Raw genomic sequence first — 21858 nt, 5'->3', positions numbered from 1 at the left:
ACAGTAGAAAATTCTAAAAGTAGAAAATAATAAACATAAAGAATACTAAAAATAAAAGATACAAAAATTAAAAATTCCTAAAATTCTGAAAACCCCTCTCAAGTTGGAGCATGGATATTTGTCATGCCCAACTTGCTTACAAAGAGCTCAAAACAAAGCCTGAAAAATCCTTTGGTAGCTTTAATCACTCTTTTCTTTTGTGAAGTTTCTATCAATCTCCACGTGTTTTATGCAATCATCTTATATTAGATTTTATGCAATGCATATGGTGGTTGTATTGTCAAAATAAACTTCATTGGCATGTTTATCGGGATCTGTAATTCTTCAATGAGCCTCTTCAACGATAACATAAAATACTCTATTAGTCATAGCTCTATATTTTGCCTCAACTACTCTTGGCAACACATTATGTTTCTTTGCCATGTAACCAGTTTTCCCCATATTATAAGTACAATATCCATACGTAGATCTCGTGTCAGTAACTTAGCCCGCCCAATTTGCATCAGTCTATATATTTGTTGTCTAGACTTTTGGAATAGCAAGCCCCTGCTTCGTGTACCTTCTCAGTATCTAAGAATCTTGTTAACTGCTTTAAGGTGTTTCTCACGGGGCGAATGTATAACTTACCATACTCACAACAAAGGCAATATCTGGCCGAGTATGTGATAAGTATATCAACTTTCTCACTATTTTTTTCATATTGAGTTGTATTCACTTAGTCGCCTTCCTTTCAATCTTTTAATTTCTGATTGGGATCAATTAAAGTATTTGCAAGCCTACAACTACTCTTCCCAGTGTCCTTTAGGAGATCAAGAACATACTTCCGTTGGAAAACAACAATTCATTTATTCAATTTAGTAAACTCCGCGTCAAGGGAATATCTCAGAGATCATAAGTCTTTGATCTCAAAAATTGATGATAGGAAAGTCTTCAAATGGTTCATCTCATATATGTCATCTCTGATGAGACTTATATCATCCAAATACACAATCAGTATGATTATCTTCCCATTTTCTTGAATGTCTGAAGAATATTATGTGATCTCCTTGTCATTGAGTATATCTCTGACCTTTAACAAACATTATAAATTTCTCAAATCATGCTCTCGGTGACTGTTTCAACCCGTATAAGAATTTTTTTTAATCTACACACCATTGTCCCAAACTTCTCACTGGTAAGTTAATAGAGAAGTTAAGAAAGGCAGAGGTAGACCTAGGAAGACTTGGGCATATTGTATAAAAAATGATCTTAATTTATAAGAATTAAATGAAAATATGACACTAAATAGGATACAATGGAGAAAAAGGATTCATGTCCCACTTAGTGGGATAAAGGTTTTCTTATTGTTGTTGTACCCTTGTCCCAAACTTCTAACTAAATCCTGGAGGTATATTCATGTATACAACTTCCTCGAAATCCCCATTAAGAAAAGCATTTTTTATACACAACTTTTGTAATAGCTAACAAATATTAGCTAGAAGTGACAAAATAACTCTTATAGATTTTAGCTTTACGACTAGAGCGTATGTCTCCATGTAATCAATGATATAGGTTTGTCTGAATCCATTGGCAATTAATCGAGTCTTGTATCTTTCTAGAGAGTCATTAAAATTATACTTGACTGTAGACACCCATTTGCACCCAACAGTTATCTCCCTATAGATAGATCAACCAATTCACGTGTATCATTTTTTTTCAAGAGCTTTCATCTCCTCAAAGATAACTTCCTTTCAATTAAGAACTTTTAGAGCATCCTGCACATTATTAGAAATCTCCATATACGACAATTGTGGGTAGGGTTGTAAATTTAGCTCAAAGATCATTAATTGCTAGTTTGAGATTGGATAGAAATAAAAGAGCCGAGCTATGAACCATATTTTGGATCAATTTTTTTCGAGCCGATTTTAAGTCCTACACAGATCAGCTCAAACTGGCATAAGATCAACTCTAAGTATTTTTTATATTTATAAAAAATAATATATATAATGTTAAATAAAATTGAATATAACAACCCATGAGTCGATTACGAGCTTAAACGATTCAAAATAATTGAATTTAAGACGGGTCGTTTTGATTTTGAGCCGAATAGAGCAGGTTTCAAGCCGCCCGAGCTAGTTAGAAATTGAATATAACGAGCCACGAGCCAATTTAGAACCGCACTCAATACAACCGAGCCGATTTCGAGCCGATCTCAGCTTGGCTCGAAATTGAATTGTTAGCGACCCTAATTGTGAGGCAAAAACACGAAATATGGATGAATGATTTCATATGACATATAATGGGACAATGGATGTTGGGCGCTAAACCTAACCCCCTTACAAGAAGCAATGGATAGTCTAATCATTAGACTTCGGATTAGAACTAGATTCAGGTTCTAAATTAGAAGATGAAGTGAATTGAACATGAGATAAAGGCGCGATGAGGACATTACCTGGGGGAGGGGTTCACATATTTTGGGCAGCGTAAAGGAAAACCTAAACCGTTTAAATCCTTTCTTTTAAGTTGTCCTCTACCACGAGTAGACAATGTTGTAGTTCTTTTTCATGCTTCTTTGTTATTTATTATATACTTATGAACATCATGAGATGACAATATAGAAAGACCTAAATCATCTTCGATGTCTAAAGAACTCGATCCACTTTCTCTTGATATGATAACTTGAATTTTTCAAGTTAAAAGGTCAAGATTGGGGAGGTATCACTAAAAGAAAACTTTGGTTTTGCGCCAGAATTAGCATCGGACTTATTTCCGGCGCAAACTTAACGATCGATTAGGCCGCGTGGTTTTGCTTCAAAAAAATTGACGCAGAAAAGTAGCGTCGAGTAGTAGACGCAAAGCCAATGCTATAGCACCCGATTAGCGTCCGCTATAGCCGACGCTAATCTCACTTATTAGTGTCGGTCATGATCGATGTTAATGTCCTAAAATAGCCTTCTCACGAACTACAGCTCGACTTCGCGCTCATTTCATTGCTTCGGAAATTCGGGTCCTATTCTCGCTCCAACCCCATCCAAGGTGAGAAATCTTCTTCCACACCTCCAAGCTTTGGTTTAGCATAAGTTTTCAACTTTTTTTTTCCTTGCATATGTGTTAGATCCAAAAATATATAGGTTTTGCTCAATGTTTTTTCGTGTTTCATTGTTCGGTATGCAATGCATATGAATTTCATAAATGCATATGAATTTCATATATGCAATGCATATGAATTTCATAGTTTTCCCTAAGTTTAGGTGTGAGATATGTAAATACATAATCAATTTGTGCTATGTATGAAAATTTTGGTGTGAGATATGTAAATGCATAAGAAAATCTAGTGTGAGATATGCAAATGCATAAGAAAATCGTGGTATGTAAATATGAAATTTGGGTGTGACATCTGTGAATGCATAAGAAATATTGTGCTATGTATGCTAATATAAAAGTTAAGAGCGAGATATGTAAATACATAAGAAAACTGTGGTATGTATGCTAAAATATGAAATTTAAGTGTGAGATATATGAATGCACCTAGCCAGGAACAGTGTGAAAACGTTGATTTTAGCGTTTTGAAAACAAAGCTTTTTGAAAAGACTACCAAAACGCAATTTACCCAAATGGACCTTGGTGCATTTTTAAAACGCACCGCACCAAATAAGTGGCTCCAAATGGGGCCTTAAGCACAGGCTCCTTCGCCACTCCCACCTTCCTCGCTTCTCCTTTACGTTGAACCACTCGAAGCTCCACAAAACTCCTCTGATTGCGACTTGATACAGCAACGCAACACTCGGCACCTCCGTCCCCCACTTTCGCCCTGCTCGACAGAGATATTATAGTTTGTCAATATCGTCACCTCCGACCACAGGGATGCCTTAATTGTGCTTGACTTCTCACTGCCCAACTCACTTGGTAAGTCTATCTCACCTCTAACTCCCCCGAGCAATTCTCTTTATAGGGAAACACTAACTTTCGGCTTCCCAATCTCATTTCCTTTGCACCCCGTTTCATTTGCCTGGCCCCCCAGTTCTTCTTTTTCGGTTTCTTAGACTCTTTGGTTCTTCTACTATGGGTAGATAAGACCAGGCATTACACAAGTCTTCCTCTTCCTTCCCCTTCTTCTACCGCTGCCGTTTCTTCTCCTTCTCTCGCCTCGTCGTTCTAAGCCTCCATCGCTTCGAATGGGATACTTCTCTTTAGAACGAAATTGTTAAGGTGTCTTTTCTTACTTGAAACGACTGCATTGATTGAAATTTCTAATAATAATAGTATTATTATTTTTAATTATTTTTTTTATTCATCTATTATTACACATTGTTCCGAGAGTTGAATGAATATAGTACATGAACCAATGAGATGAACATGAAAAAGGGATAAAGAAATTAAAAAAAATGAATTCATGGAAAGGAGGGAGGGATAAGAAAAAAAGAAGCAGCAAATACAAATCATAAAAGTGAAAAAATTCATAAAAGGAAGGTCATGGTAAATTTCTAACCGTAATTCATTATCTGATAATCCTCTAAAACATGATTAACACTCTTTAATAGACTCAGAACTGAAATGCTTACTTAAGCAAAAGACATTACCACTAGAAAGAAAGAAAACTATACGTCATTTATAGCATATATAATTGATAGAAATGGGGTACATTATGTCAAATGAAGTTCAATAAGCTCTATACAAACTTAAACAAAATAAAGGAGGCCTTTGGCATAGAAGTGAGATAATAATTCATGTTAAATGGGGTTGACATAAGTTTAGACATGATTTTCAACCAAAAGAGCAAGGAGGCAAAATAATTAGAGTTCCTATCAAGTTTGGAATTTACAAAACCAGTTCCATAGTTAAAGCTACCAAGGAGGACTTCTGGCCACTATTCAAGCTTGTTTGTGGACAAATCAAAACCAACTCCACAAACAAGCAAAGCAAGAAAATGATCAAACACAAATGCAAACCAAATTTCCTTAAAATTGTGAAGGTCGTTTAAGCAGAAACTTAAGTCAAACATCACAACTATCCACAATTTAACCCACCAAACTCAACCTCTCTCTTCAAGCCACCCAAATCTATGATGTAATATCTCAAAAAACATTCTCTTTAGTATTTTAGATAAATGTGAAATAAGTAAATGTGGTACCAAATAACTTATCAAGATAGATTGGATTTATCTTATCTTTCCTTCTTTTAAGGATAAATTTAAATTTATATGTATTTTTTATTTTTGTATTAACAGATTAAAAGGTTATAATTATAACTAGTAACGAGCTAGGAAATCAATTGAAATATAAATTCAATTCACTCAGCATTAGTCCCTCTCCTATTTTGTCTCTGTTCCTATCTCCTTCCAATACTATTCAATCTCTTAGTCCTAGAAGCCAAAAGGCTGCCAGATTCTTCTCCTTCTCTCTGTCTACTTGTACATAAAGTATGGCTACAGCAAGAATTCAGTAACTTGAAATCACAACCATTGACTGCACTTGTACAAGGAGGAAATTGAGACCTACAAAAATTGTTCGCATCTTTGCTTGTTTGTCGTATGGAAAACATTGAGGGAAAAGTTAAAAGAAGAAAGAATTGTATGCAAGAAAACCAATTATGGATTTGATGATCATTTTCCTGATAATCTCTTTCGCATGACCATATAATCCTTATTTAAGTCGGTTAATTCATTTGATCTCAAACTCTATGTTTTTGCAAGCCTTTTGAAAAAACTTAGAAATTTCTACTAGTTCCACAACATTCCATATCGTCATTATTTTTAAGTTAATTCAATATCATAATAAAATCAAATTTTGGCATCAGATTGGTTCTAGATTGAAAATTGTCATTTGCTTGATTAATGATTAAATCATCTTAAAAATTGATGAAATTTTCTCCACGCATAATTTTTATGTATACATTACAATAAATGATGTAACCATAAATTCAAAGATTATAAAAAATGGAAAGTGCAAGAAATCAATTAGGAGGAGAATAGTTGTTCTCCTGCTTAGAGGAGAAAAGCCCATTTCCTCCTTGGAGAGAGGAGAGTAGCTAATCTCCACCTAAAAAGGCTTTGACGTTATGATCTTCAGATGCATTATCAAAGACATCCATAAATGAATTTTGATTTTTGCAATCGTTTGATCATCAACCAGAAGAATAAAAAATTTCTCGATGAATGGTTCATTGCATGAGAAGATAATGGTGACTTCAAAGTGTTTATTTTTTAGTTTTGTCAGTAATAACTACATGAGTTCATTATAATTTTAGTATATACTAGATGGTTTTAATTGGTAAAATATATGATTTAAAATTTATCTTTTAAGAGAAACTCTATATGTTGCCCAACCATACCAATTTTTTTGCATACTTAATGAATAATTAGATTATTAAAAAGTTTTTGAAACATGGCCGACAATTAATTTTTATATTATAGATTGCAATCAATAGTGTCATTTTGAGTTCGTAGTCTATGTATAAAACTAGGAGGAGAAGTCAAAAGAAAAAATTCCATCTCATATCATCCAATTTGCTCACATTAGGCAATTCTTTACGAAGAACCACAATTTTAAAAACCTTTCACTTTAGCCACTAGTGCCCTTTAAGATTTCAAAACAACCCTCAGTATGGTATTTTGTCTTCATAAAAATCTATTTTGCTAGAGATGCTGAACGTTCGATTAATCTAATTCATGGAAATTTTTAATTTAAATTTAAATGAAATATTTTTAAGAATAAAATATCACTATTCTAAAATTTTTTTTCTCTTATTCCGGAGCTAGGTTATCCCTAGAATATCTATCCTAGCTTCATCGCTTGATAAAGGAGTTATAAAAGAGCTCTTTTAATCCCAAAATACCATTGCAAACATATAAGAGATCAAGATTCTTAATATGTTGTTGAAGTTTAGATGCTCACTCGGACAGCATTAAAGAAATGAAGAAAAAATAGACGTTGCGGGGCAGGAAGAGGGAGATGGGAATTTCTACATATTAACTCAATTAATCTTATTATATATAGACCAACATGAAGCACAAACAAAATGTCAGTGTGTATGTGTGAGTGCCAGCACTCATTATATTTGTATAATGTGTCTTTGTAGTGAAAGCTAAAAGGTTCTAATCCTTTGTTCTTGCTTGAAGTGATTATACAACAAAAAATGCATAGAAAGGCATAAATCATAAAAACATCTACATTATCATCCTTATAACTATGAAATCACTGGTAGGCAGATAACATATAAATTAAACAAGAATAAATGGATAATGAAACATCTAGAGAAGCAATTAGAAGAGAAGCATTTAGATAAGCTTAGCGTAAACAAAAATATGCATGGCTTACTTGATTTTCTAGGCGTAGCAGCACCAATGCGCATTGGTCTGCTGGAGCAATATACACCATTCATTTCAGTCATGGCAAGTGTTTTTTCATTATCATCTCCAAATCTCACAAATCCATAGCCTTTAGAGCGGCCAGTGTTTGCATCAATAACAACTTTAGCACCTTTTACGGATGTATATCTGGTAGCAAAAGTTTCTTGCAACATGGTATCTGTAACATCAGCAGTTAAATCACCTACAAATATTGAATAATCAGAGGTAGCATCTGAACGCCTGTCGCCCATGCTAAATGATGCCCAATTTAATCGAAAAGGGTGTTCTGCATTTGGCATTAAATGGCCATTGAATGTCTGCAACACCTTTTCAGCTGCAGCATGGGTACAAAATTCTACAAAACCATATCCCTCTGATTGCCCAGTTTGCTTATTTCGGATAACTTTAATAGCAACCACCTGCACAGGGTTCATAAAGATAAATAATTTATGAAAATCAAAGATGCAGCCAAAATAAGGGCATAATGTGTTTCTAAAGCTAAAATTCTCCCAAATGGGAACAAGATAGCCATTAACTTTATGTGAAGTTAATGATTGTTTACTATTCAATAAATAGTCGAGAAAGACATCATTTTCAGGCTAAACTAATGCTAAATAAAGAAAAGCATTATACATTGAAATAGCTTACATTATTCATCAAAACATCCTTTCCAAAAGATAACATCTCAAAACACTTTTGCTCAAATATAGACCTTAATTAAATCAAAAATATAAAACCGAGAATTATGAGCATCTAAAATGTTGCTTAACATTGATAACATCAGATGATGTTCACATAAAGTAACTCAAAGCTTGTAATTCATCAACACGACATTCATTAAAAATTGCAATAAAATTAGAGAAGGCAATATTTTCGAGGAAGAAGAAAAGTACAGGATCAGATGGTGTATGTTTGAAATGTTAATAAAAGAAATGGCAATAATAGTGGGTAGAAAGTTTAAAGATAAAGATATTGGTTGACTAGGATTAGTAATTGGGCAATTTCTATTAAGACAATTATCAACAAAGTTATTCATAAATGTGATAAGTGCTTATGCTAGAGTAGAAGTAGAAGACAGTTTAAAAGTTATTGAAAAGAGCTAAATGAAATACTACAATGCAATACTTGAAGTAGAAAGGATGTCAAATGTGAAGAGTTATGAGAGAATTTAAAATGAGTATGGAACAAGAGATATAAATATAAAGCGAGAAGCTATACTTAATTTTACAGTAGCATGTGGTCATGAAATAGCCAAATGCAAGTATTAAAAAACAAAAAAATCATCTAGTTACTTACAAAAGTGGAGCTAATAAATGACAAATTGACTTCCTTTTAGTTGAAAGATAACAAAATCTACTCGAAAAGTTGTAAGGTAATTCCAAGGGAAAGTTTGATCAAATAATATCTTATAAGTATGAAGAATACAATTAAAAAAAGTGCACTATCCTAAGGTGATGGAATTTAAAATGTATGAAATTATTAATTTTTCAAGATGGGATGCTAAGAGAACAAGGTACTTAAGGTGTCAAAAGATGGCTAGCTCTACCGAGAAGATTCTCATAGGAGTTTTAGTTAATCCTAGAAATAAATTGTACACTAATAATAAGGCCTCGTAGAAGAACGATTAGCTATAAAAAATTAATAAATGGAAAAAAAAATCTTTAAAGAACGGCAACAACTGAATAATAATGAGGCTAATAACAATCATAATAAAGCTCAATATTTTGTAAAGAGTATAGTGAAAAAAGCAAAACTATAAGTTCTGATGATTTACATGACGGCCGTGGCCCTAAGAAAAGAGAAAAGACAAATATAATAGTTAAGGTAATAAATAATGGATCTTCGGAATTTAATTTAGATGAAGCAGCAGTTGATGTTTTTGAGAGATTAAGATATAAAGATAAGTTTTAGATGCTACTCTAAAAAATTATTAAATGAAATATTTAAAGAAGAAATCATCTTTGAAAAGCATAATGTACACAATAATGAGGTATATTATAAACTGATCCAAAATATGAATCAGAGTTGAGCTAGAAAAAATCTATAAAGATAAAGTTTTAGAACAAAATGCTATAGCCATTAAGATTTACAGAACTATGTGCAACATTATAGTTTCTTGGTTAAATCTTTTCAATAGAATTATAAGATCTATGAGTATTGGTAAATGTATAAAAAGGTATATTCAAGATTATGCTAATTAAAGATGACTCAAAATATGATTCATATAATGAATAGATGGAAGAGAATCGAGGGCATATTTAAAAAATAATATAACTTCATTCTTAATTTTGTTTCATGCTAGAAAAATTATGAAAGTGGTTTTTGGGTTGTAAAAATTAATAGAAAAATAATTTCCATTATTGTAGAATTACTTCAAGTATCAGCAATAAAATCAAATTTGTTTGTATAGGTTATGGACTATACAACGCTGATATTTTTAAAAATGTATTGCACCTATGTCGGACACGTATTACACATTGACACTCGACACTCTCCGACTCTTCTCTGACACAATAAAATATATGTATGAATTTTTCTCAGCCTGAACGCATCCTGGACACACCTCAACACCATTAGACGTGAGCTTAACATGATTTTAAGAAAATGGGACACATGAATTAGAAAAATATAAATATATGTATAGCCTTAATTATTCCTCATATTCAAAACCGTCCTGTCTCGCATCATATTGAACCTCCCACTAACATTTTAAATTGAGCATCGAAGATGCATCCAATATTCATCGAAGGTTCAAAGCTGAGCAATGGTAATTCCCTCTTTGTAATCATATATTTTTTTAAAAATTTTAGTAGATAAGTTGGATTATAAATTGGATGAATTCCTTTAAAACATATTATATCGAATTTTAAAATTTAACTTTCATAAGCATGGAGTTTTATAATAAAAATTAAATTTATGGAGTTAAATATTATTCTTGCATAATTTGTGTTGTGATATTTTTAAATAAAGAATAATTAAAAAATATAAATTTTAGGTTGTTAAATAATTAAATATAAAAGTGTGTTCATGACGTGTCATGTCCTATTTTTTCAATTATGTCATATACCCATATTGTGTCATTTCGTGTCTGTGTCCCGTGCTCGTGCTTCATAGGTTATAGAAATGCTTACAAAGAATATTTAAAGTACAATGAATTGATGAATTCTTTCTGACAATAACATTAGTCTAATTAATCATCCACTAAAATAGACAACAAATTAGAATAATGAAAAAAGATTTCAAAATATAGTGACTAAAAATTAGTAAAAATAAGTCAAGAGTATATGATGTGCAAAATTAATGATGTGATTAATAGTTGTTAATCAACATTATGCGAAGATAAAGTGTTAGTTATGTGTGGTAAGTTTCTTGGGCTTTTTATATAAGAAAATGCAAGTCATATGAGGATATAATTTTCAAAGTTAAAAATTGATGAGTATGATCGATGAATGCTTCAATAATGTACTATAAAAGAATATCATGGAAACTAAAAAGTAATTTTTATAAAACTATAGGTAGAGTGGTAATGCTATATAGATCCAAATATTAGATAATAAATAATTCATTGATATGAAAAACTTCATTTGGTACAACTATATTGTTTGAAAGTAAGGAGAGAATATATTATTGAAAAGTTCTGAAAAGTTAGTGTTGTTCGAGCTATTAATTATATTTGGTAAATATATGCCTGATCGATTGGTTCTAACTCATAAGTTTTATCTTATCTGTTTGGTAGAAAATATCACGTATGTGTTGCCAAAATCTAAAACATTAAAACTAAATCCTGAAACTAACAAAAGTTATCAAAACAAAAAAAAAATTTGATTGATATAAACCTTGCCATAGAATTTTTGCAAAGCTAAATTGTATTGTTTCTCTTGCAAAATAAGACACGAAATTGAAGAAGATAGAGCTGAACAAAAATTTTCACGGAACATTATTGTTATAGAGCTTGAGACATGATGAAAATTTGAAAGAGCTCAAGACGGGCAATCAACTTTAAGGGTTTCCTTCATGCAAAACTGGACAGAGAAGGTTGCAAGAGAGCTCAAACTCTCAGAGAGAGAAACAAGTAGAATCCTCAATTGCAATTCAGAACATCCAAAAGATTGAGCTATCACAAAATTTCATCCCACTCCCCAATCTCCTAGTTTTCCATAAAACTTTACTCACAACAAATTGCACGCATGAGGTTTCTCTCTATTATTTTGGAAATTTTGTTCACCTTTGTAAATAATAAAAAAGCTGAGAATATCAAGTTTATATTCATGCTACCCAAAGGCAAACCACAAATTGCCCATTCTCTAACAAAAGGATGATATTGTGCTCGCATTTCAGAAGTGCTTAAAACAATGTTTTGCATGAGACAACCTATACAAAAAATATATGTATATTTTTTCAAAGCAAAAGTAGATAAAATATAAAAGTCAAATGAAGGTTAACTTGAGTGAGATAAAAATGAGAATGTTAAGATAAATGGATGATAAAACCAACAAAAAGAAACCAAATAATGATTATAATAAGGAAACATGTGGAGATGTACAAGAACAAAAGTGTACTGTTAAATGTGTAGATGATATTAATGTTGGAAGATTGTAAAAGAGAAAGATAGTGCTATGGTAACACGAATAAAAAGTGCTTAAAATGATTTGAGAACAATAGGTTTACACCTTACGAAGTACCAACAAGGAATAAATGAAAATTGAGAATTATAAGCTGGCATCAAATAGTCCTGACAAGGCCACTGCAACCGTTGTTGATAATGCTGAATTCTTCATGAAAATAGACATCTAATGATTTCCAGGTTGGTATGCATAAAGTAAAGGAAGCAAATATCAAAATATCAATGTGAAATATCCAAGAAAATGAACATCTAAAAAGTTCTATGCACCAAAATCACAGTTCCAGAAGAATTGCTTGCAATTCCAAGCTACAATCTGCCATGTTCTGAAGTTCCCTGAAGAACTCTACAAGAAAGATATGCTTAATGGCTATGTTGAAAAAGCATAGAGCAGCAACTATATTGCATAACTGAAACTGGCTAATTAAATGAAAAAAAAAGAAAAGTTTTTTTTTTTTTTCATAATTCAAACGGAATCTTCAAGTCTAGAAAGATTTCCTAATGTGAAAAGGTTTATTCTTATCTTATTTTATTTTTTAAAAAAAGTTAATTAGAATCCACAAACTTTCATTGAAGTATGATATATATGCTTTGCAGATTACTTCTTGTTCATTGAAAATATTTTAGAAACTTGATAGCTTGGTGCAAGGAAAAGGTTGTTCAAGTAAAACATCACAATTTTGGCCATGTGGTGAATAGCATGGAGCATGTCATTTCATTATTCCATATATTGATCACAAAATTAGTTCAAAATTTCACTGGCAGCCAGAAATATGAAAATCACGCAAGGTTATTTCTCTAGATTATCATGTCCAATTTTGTCGGCTTTAAGTCAATATATTTTTGCTTTAGTTATGGATGCTCTTACAGGGCATTTACAAGAGGATGTAACTTGGTGTATGCTTTCGATGAGGATATCCTTCTTGAGGATAAGACTAGAGAGAGAGTTCAGGCAAAACTTGAGTTATGGAGGTCTACATTGGAGTCTAAAGGCTTTCATTTGAGTAGATCTAGAACTGAATACCTGAAATGTAATTTTACTAGTAGTAGCTTTAATGGCAGAGTTGTGACTATGGGTGATCAAATCATTAAAAGGTGTGAATGTTTTAGATATCTTGGGTCTATTGTTCAAAGTGATGGTAATATAGATGGGGATGTTAGTAGAATTCAAGTCGTTTGATTGAAATGGAGGAATGCATCGGGTCTATTGTGTGATAGAAAATTATACCTTGGACTTCGATGAAAATTTTATAAGATGGTGGTGAGCCCAATGCTCTATGGCACAGAACGTTGGCCTTTAAAAGAGAAGCATAAAACAAAGTTAGGCGTTCTTGAGATGAGATTCTTAGTTAGATGAGTGGCTTTACACTTAGAGATAAAATGCGATATGAATATATTTGTGATATGGTTGGTGTAGCTTTAGTCGAATAAGATTAGAAAAATCCTCTTAAATGGTTTCGTCACATTAAACGTCGACCATTTGATGATCCGGTTAGCAGGATAGATGTTTTAGATTTGACTTATGTTAAGAAAGACAATGATAGACCTAAAAAGACTTGGGCTTATAGTATTAAAAATGATTTTAATCTATAGAATTAGATGACAATATGACACTCAATAAGACGCAATGGAGAAAAAGGATTCATGTAGTCAACTCCACTTAGTACGATAAAGGCTTGTTGTTGTTGTTGTTGTATCATGTTCATTTTTGACTAAATAAATCACTAATTAATTAATGAAATCTCAAGTTAAAGAAAATAGTTATCAGTTAACAGTCATGATTGATGTTAATCATCTCATATTCATTATCTAAAGCTAAAAATGGTGCTTTCTTAATGCTACAATCAGTAGTAAAACCAAGGAAACTCTCCCACTAAAATTTAGAAAATACAATGTAGCTATGTATTACTAGAAATTTTCCATTAAATCCGTTTAACTTTGAATGTAAGTTAAGCACCCAAATTTTCAGTAAACTCTTAGGACCCCTCTCACTTGAAATCCTAGTTCTACAACAGTACTTAATTATCAAAACATCAAGCTGTCCCTTCTTCAAGCAAAACCTGTTGACATAGTCTTCCTCTTTTGTACATAAAAAATGTGTTAGTGTTAATCCCAACGAGATCTAACAGTTCAGAAGGAAAATATTAAGACAAAAGAGGGTCCACCGATAGAAGACCAGGAGGCCCACTTATCCAATCAGATGCAGCCATCAGAGCCCGAACAAGGAAGCCAAAGATAAAAAAGTCGCGAAGGCGACAGAATCCGAGTTGTTCTGTCAGAAATGAGACAAAGATATTCAAGCAAACCAATAGAAAAAAGTCGACCGAAGGCAGCAACCAACCTTCTAGTAGATCTGATCCGAGGAAAGAGACAGTCCTGCAATGTCACCAATCATACCATGGACGCCCCTGAGGCTCCTTGACAAGGATCAAGAATTACCAATTTAGCAAAGAGTCTTATAGTCATCCCTCGGGCTATCCTTGTTGAAGAGCGAGCTATCTTTCGGGTTATGGTGATTCACACTTTCCTCGATAGTCTAGCATCGCTCTGCCGACAGGATTTCCTCACCAAAGGTCGAGGGTTGAGAGCTAGATTAGATCAGCTGATCAGCAGTGCCAAGCCTAGCTGACCAAACCAGTCATGTCGACTCAGAGTCAATCGAGCTCAGTCGACTGATGATGCTGACTAAGCCCAGTCGATTAAGTCCGCCTCAACGAGCGGAAGACATACTAGCTCGATCAACTGAGCCAGAGAGGACTGGAATGATAGGCTTATATATGTAAAAGACCAAAAATATCATATATAACCCCCATTCAGGTAAAAATATAACATCACCATACTGTGTTCTCTCTTCTATAAGTAAAAAAGATCATTTCATGAATAAAATAGATGTATTACTGTTCATTATTGTTTACTCTTCTCATTTCTTATGCTCTATTTCTTGGGATGTGATTCACGAATAAATCAGGATTTAACATCCTAAAAAGTATCGTAAACTCACAACATAGACACTGGTAATATCGAGTGCACAATAGAGTTCATAAACCAGCAGATCCAGAAGCTGAAAGATCAAACATTGGATGTCATCTGAGAGACACTGGCTCTGGGAAGAAAGCAGCATCCCCGAGATGAAGAGTCGAGGCCTAACTGCCAAAGAGGCCACTTAGCCCGAAAAAGAGGAGACTCCCATTAGTTTGACATCAACACTGATCAACCAACATCGATTCAGGCATATTGAGGAACCCCGACAACTAGGGAATGTATTCTCTCAACAAATCTCCAACGTCGAGCCTCCAAAGAGGTTCAAAATCCTAGTACTGGAGTCACCAACCACAAAGTCTCGTTCGAGTCGACTGTATCTCTGTTCAGGATCATTGTCGCGCTGAAATATCGTCTCTTCTTTATCACACTAAAGGAGTCGGCCCTCGGGTTGTTCAACACGTTGTCGTCGCGTGTGATCACATCTTTCGCTAATTTGAAGTGAATATTTTGAGCAATTTGTAAGCACACAAAAGCCCCAAAAGAATTTGCGTACCCTCCTGCATATCCGATAAGGACGGAACGAGAGCCTTCATTCAGTCATCACCCGCTTCAAAAAAGAGATTTTGGAAGTGCGGTACCTGGAGCCCACAATAACTCATGTCGTCCTAGTTCATGGGCTAAAGGAAGAACTTTTCTGGTGCACTTTGGGATTACAACGACCAAAGACACCGGTAGAGCTGTCATCCTAGTTCAATGACTTTTCTGATATGCTTTGGGCTAATAACCACATATCAACCGAGGAGTATAACTCCACCGCCGCTTCCTCCAAAGCAAAGACTCCACCCGTCGCACGCAAAAGAGGGCTCCCTAAGGCAATAGATGTAGAAAGAGAGATGACTCAGAAGGGAAGGCTCTGGTAGAGGAAGTATGTCAGCTACAAACTCCTTCAACTTTCCAGCCTTGATCAGCTCTTCGACTATGCTTTGAAGGTGTCAACATTCCTCCGTGTCATGGTCGTGGTCCCGATGGTAGACGCAATACTTCTTCGGGTCCCAGAGATAATCTCAAATTTTCATCGGAAGTGCTCTATTTAAGTGCTTGTTTTGGATGACCTCGACTATCTTGGTCAACGACCCAAAGGCAAGGGAAAGCTCCAGTAGAGGAAAGTTCAGACGAGCCACTTTGAGCCCACGCCATCCACATCACTGGCATAGTTCTTGTCATCTTCGAAGAAGGCGAAAACTCATCCCATCGAGCCAGCTTGAAGATGTTCCGGTTAGAAGAACTATGCCCTGCATCCTTGACACATTTTCCGGCTACATTTGTGAATGCAATATCCTCGACACTTGTGAATGCAGTAGTCAACTACTCTGTAATGAGCATCCTTGACACATTTTCCGGCTACCACCAGATAAAAATGCACTCGATCAATGCAAAGAAAATCACATTCATCACTAAGGAGGGTGTGTATTGTTATAATGTAATATCCTTTAGGCTGAAAATTATTAGTGTTGCATGCATGCATACCAACAAATGATGGCTGTAATATGTTTTAAGCAAAAATAAATAAATATTGAGGTATATTTGAATGATGTGAAAATAAAAAAACAAAATGTTCAAACATATAAAAAGATCTAAAAGAAACTTTTGAAACACTTGGAGAATTTATCATGAGGCTCAACCCACTCAAGTGCACATTCAGGGCATCCACAGATAAAGTTTTGGGCTACCTCCTAACTCCGAAGGGGATAAAAGTCAATCCACAAAAGGTACGTGAGTTGAAAGAATGTCATCCCCTCAAACACCAAGGAAATACAAAAGCTGACTGGCTAGATCGCATGCCTAAACCGATTTATCTCGAACTATTGCGACAAGTGCACTGCATTTTTCAAAACTTTGAGACAAGCAAAAAACATCATTTCATCAAATGAATGCAAACAAGCATACTTCTCCTTAGTGTCATCACTACTTCTCCATAGTCCAAAGTCGAATGAAGAAGTATCTACGTACTTGAGGGTTGGACCTGAAGTCATCGCCTTTGTTTTAGTTCAAGAGGAGATGGGGAAGCAGTTCCAAGGTTACTATGTCAGCTGGGTCCTTCAAGACATCGAGCTTAGGTATCATATTATGGAAAAACTAGCATTTGTTCTTGTTATTTCTGCTCGCAAGCTTCACCATATTTTTAAATGCATCCAGTCAGGATAATCACCGACCATCCACATAAATATGTCCTCACTCGAATGGAACACACCAGTCGACTCCTCAAACGAGTCATGGAACTCAACGAGTTTGATATCTTTTAAGTGCCCCGAACCACAATCAAAGCACAAGTCATAGTTGATTTTCTAGCAATTTTTTTTTTTAACCAAGCGAGCCGGATGGAGTAACGGCCGACATCCGGCCCTATGTCCGCATATTGACAAAGCATATAGCCAAATCGAGATGGAGCTCGATCTCGCTCTGGCTAGTCCTATCGGTGACCATCTGTATCATTCAATCAAAATCGAATTCGAAGTCAACAACAACCAGACCGAATACAAAGTTTTAATTGTCGGGTTGCATTTTGCTTAAGAGATGGGTGCTCGATACCTCTTGGTCAAATCTGACTTGCAGGTTGTGATGAACCAAATAAGGGCAACTTGAGATTAGGGACAATATGATGGTCAAGTATCTAAGTAAAGCCAAAACGAAGACAAGAAATTTTGAAGGCTTCAAGATCGAGCATATTGCCCAAGAGGACAATCAAGTAGCAGTCAACCTATCCAAGTTATCCTTTTGGGGAAGAGGATGCCTCAAAATCTTGTCCAACCAACCACTGAAGAAGTCGAAGCGATAGAGCTGGATACGGAAGGGCCAACAAGTTGGGGGATCCCTGCATCTTATATCTTGAGGTCGACAAGATTTTAGAAGACATTACCGACCTAAAAAGTTTCAAAATTAAAGCAACTCAGTATCTTTTGATTGAGGGAAAGCTTTTTTGGAGATCAATCGCATTGCTATACATGTGGTGTATAAACGCGAATGAGACGGAAAAGGTCCTCCAAGAGGCACACTCGAGAGAGTGTGGGAGCCACTCTAGAGGAAAGACTTTAGCTTACCGTATGCAACGACGGTTTCTTCTATCTGACACTGTTAAAAGATGTCAAAGAATTCTCAAAGAAATAAGAGCAATGTCATAAGTATGCACAACTATAACATCAACCAACAAATAAAATGGATCGAAGTCAAGGAGCTCGCTCGAATCACCGCAGAGGTTGTTCAAAATTTCATCCGGACGGATTTGATCTGTCATTACGGGCTACCACTAGTTATCATCAGACAACAAGACGCAATTTATCGACCAGGGAGTGAAACATTTTTGCTAAAGTCATGGGATCAACTTAAAGTTTACATCCGTGCATCACCCTAGGACAAATGGGCAAGCTGAAGCAGCCGATAAGATTATCTTAAACCTACTGAGGAAGAAGTTGAAGGGGTCCCAGGGGATCTGAGCAGAGGTTCTCCCGTCTATTTTTTGAGTGGTTCAAATGAAACATTCTACAGCAATTGAGCAAATTATATTTATGATGTCACATGAGATGGAGCCAATGTTACCAATAGAATATAATCATCATAACCAAAGGTTGATCACAGACTCGGCGTTCGACAAACAAGAATTAACTGAGTGGCAGAAAGCAAATGAAGAGGGAGTGATGCTCGCATCCAACCTTGCTGAGGGGAAAAGAGTTGATTTAGCTCTTCGACGGGAGGAGGTGAAGAGGCGAGAGGAGAAGTATTACAACAAACATGTCTAAAAGAAGACCTTCACCGTTGGAGACCTCGAGTTGAAGAAAGTCGACCCAACCACGTGAGGACAAGCTGTGGAAAAGTTCAACCAAATATGGATCGTCTGATGAGTTCTTCACCGAGCTTTCTTGATTTTCCGCTGCCTTCACCCTATCCTTGTCCTTGGCCATTTTTTCCTAAACCTCCAGTAGGACCGCCAAATGAAAGTGCGAAGCCTCCCAGGCCATCAATTGGTATTGGTCGATCATCTACCCCGGACCTCAAAAACTTTGCTCGTGAAGGATCTTCTTGAAAGCTTGAGACCAAATCACATCAACGATGGTAGAGGGGTATAGAGCCGCCATAGGGAATCTGAGAGCCAATCTCTCCTAAGATCGATCAAAGTGAATTGATCATCAGAGCTAGTGCTCACCTTCACCCTCTTGGTCTGCATCAGGACCCATGCCCTTCAGCTTCTTTCAAGGAGGGGGAGGCGAGACATTCAGATTGATTGTTGGAACTTTCCCCTTACGGCGGCGTAGCTCCCCTTCCTGGACGGTTGGCTCGCTCGGGCTCAGACTCGGGTTTGATCGGCAATAGAAGAAAGGCAACTAGCTTTACCCCTCACTGCAACTCAATAAATATCAGAGTGGCCAACAAAGGGGTAATTGATCCCGTCTTCAGCTTTATGCAGAGGCCTCTTCTCAGCACCGCTCAATTCCAATTGGCTTGGCGTCCTTTCAACCTTTTGGTGTTGCGAACCCAAAGGACCTGCAACCGATAGAGAGATTTTAACAGGCATTGCAGAAGAACTTATCCCTATAAAAATTAGCTCGCCAGTGGCGATACTTTGAAAAATAATATAAAACTCAAACACATAATAAATCAGTGTCGCACCTTCAAGTTCTTCAACGACACGTGCCACCAGAGGAATATTTTGATCCGCTACTTTAGCAAAACTTGGGGCGGGAGGTTTCAGTTCGAGAGCCGTGCAAGTCATCTTCTACGTACGTCAGGCAACAGCCTCTGCTTCCCACTCAGCCTCCTAAGCATCAAAGGCTGCCCAATCTGCCTCTATCATTCGCCCGAACGCCTCCAGTCATAGCACCCAGTTGACAATTACAGGATGGAGATACTGGTGGACCAAAAGTTATTAACTGTCGACCATTACAACTTACACTAGTACCCGATCCAGTGCTTTCTTCTTGGATTTGGCGGAAGAGTTCCCGGACGAAACACTCTGGATGTTTCAGCTCGATGGAGAAGAATCAATGTAGAATCGAAGCTTCTAGTCCTTCACCTTATTCTCCATCTTTAGCAGCTAGAGAATACCCACAGAGTCAAGCTAGACATAACCTCCCAGTTCGACCCGAATGGAATAAGTACGTAAAGAGCTCCATCGACCATGGAACTTCAAACAAATGGCAGAAGATGACGAAGGTCATAATGACGGCAATGAGATTAGGCAGAATCTGAGCAGGGATGACTCCATAATAGTTGAAGATGGCCCAAAACTCACGGCAAATAGGCAATCTCAAGCCGAAGCAAATTGCTCCTTGTAGAAGATGAGTTCGGGGTCGTATGGAGTGGTCGTTTGGTCGCGCTTATTGACGACCCGAAGCCTGATGGATGAATTATACACGCAAGCATCCTACAGCCGATCCACCTCCCCTTGGGTGATCGTCAATCATTCGGTTGTGACAATCAACCAAAAAACTTTCGAAGATTATTTTGGAGCCATCAGAATAGAGCACAAAGAACAGAAAGTTGATGGAACGAGAAGAAGTGAAGAGTAAAATGCAGTAAAAGCGTATCGTCAATCCAATTCCTCACCTTTATATATAGAGCAACAAAAGAAGTGGAATGAATCACCACACAGGAGTACAACAAAATTGTACATTAATTTCAAAAATACACTGACAGAAAAATCATATCAACACAAGATTTGAAAATGAAAAAAAAATTATTTCAGGAATAAACATTACGAATAACACTAAAAAACTAGACCGAGAAAAATATTTTACAAGGAGATCGTCTGTTGCTTCGACCAAGACATAACCCCGCCGATGCAACCATTTATACAAACTTCTACCTCAAACTTGAACTAATTCACCAGGTTTGTCTAGGCTTGAGCCCGAAGAATAAGGCACATGTCTTGAACATCCTTCCTGGTGAAGAGAGGCCGTCTCCTCCTCCATCCTCTCTGATCTCTCGACACGAGCTAGCAGCTCACATATCTGCTCTATTTGAATATCACCCGATCGAGTGAAGGAGTTCCTGGTTTCATCCAAACGACTAGCCACCGACCTAGGGGACGTCCAACGTCCATCAGTTATTTCTCTGCAGCCCATGCAAGGGTTGCCTAGGTAGTCAAACATATATCATCCTCGCTCGAGAGTCGGCTACTCCCGGTCAGTGCCTTGGCAATTGCAACCAGTGTTGTGGTTGGATTCTCACCAACGTTTGTCGGAGATGAGTAATCACACAGGTCTAGCGGACCAGCTACATTAAAAGACGACGTAAATAAAAGAAGACCCAAAAAAAATCAAAACCTAAAAAGTAAGATTGATACTCCTCATAACAAGGAATCGATCTCACTCAGAAGATATAATTGACATAGCGCCCCCACCGGGTGGCAAGCACCAGTAGCCTCCTAGGCCTCAGACGGAGGTAGAGCACCAACAGCTTCTTTCGTCTCAAACAACGGCAAAAAACAAATAACTTCTGCACGGTTTGTTCATTCGGCAAGTCTTGTGTCGCATTAGGTTGAGTCGATGGATTGATGGCCAAGTCAGTCACCCAAACTTTCCTCGGTTGAAGACCAAGAAACGAATCAGACGACCCCATTTGATCCACCAACGCGACTACTTTTCTCTTCTTGGTAGCAGTTTTCTTCTTTGGTTCACCTTTCGGACAGTACCACTCCTTCAATCTCCCAAAAGTAAGGATGTGAAAACAGCTCATTGTTCTCGAACGATTCGTGTTTGGCTCGTTAAGGAGCTCATGTTCAATTCGTTCGCTAAGTTAACGAACCGAACACAAACAAATTTTTTTTCGCTCAATATAAATGAGTCATACATAAACAAAGATTTGTCCGTTCATGTTCAACTTGTTTTGACTCGAAATTATTAATATATATATATATATATATATATATATATCA

At 36.1% G+C, this 21858-nt stretch overlaps 1 protein-coding gene across 1 annotated transcript in view; it reads right to left on the bottom strand.

Annotated features, from left to right (window-relative positions):
* Positions 1-21858, bottom strand: part of LOC110023699 (polyadenylate-binding protein RBP47-like) — a gene marked incomplete at its 5' end in the record, with an annotated part of 29606 nt that overhangs the window by 5545 nt on the left and 2203 nt on the right. Inside the window, 1 exon segment of the mRNA XM_020723235.1 lies at positions 7296-7746. Coding sequence (XP_020578894.1) covers positions 7296-7746 — 451 coding nt within the window.

The sequence above is a fragment of the Phalaenopsis equestris genome, unplaced genomic scaffold (assembly GCF_001263595.1).
Source record: "Phalaenopsis equestris unplaced genomic scaffold, ASM126359v1 Scaffold000226, whole genome shotgun sequence".
NCBI lineage: Eukaryota > Viridiplantae > Streptophyta > Magnoliopsida > Asparagales > Orchidaceae > Phalaenopsis > Phalaenopsis equestris.
The sequence above is the reverse complement of the archived record's forward strand: the minus strand, read 5'-3'. Positions and strand labels throughout refer to the sequence as shown.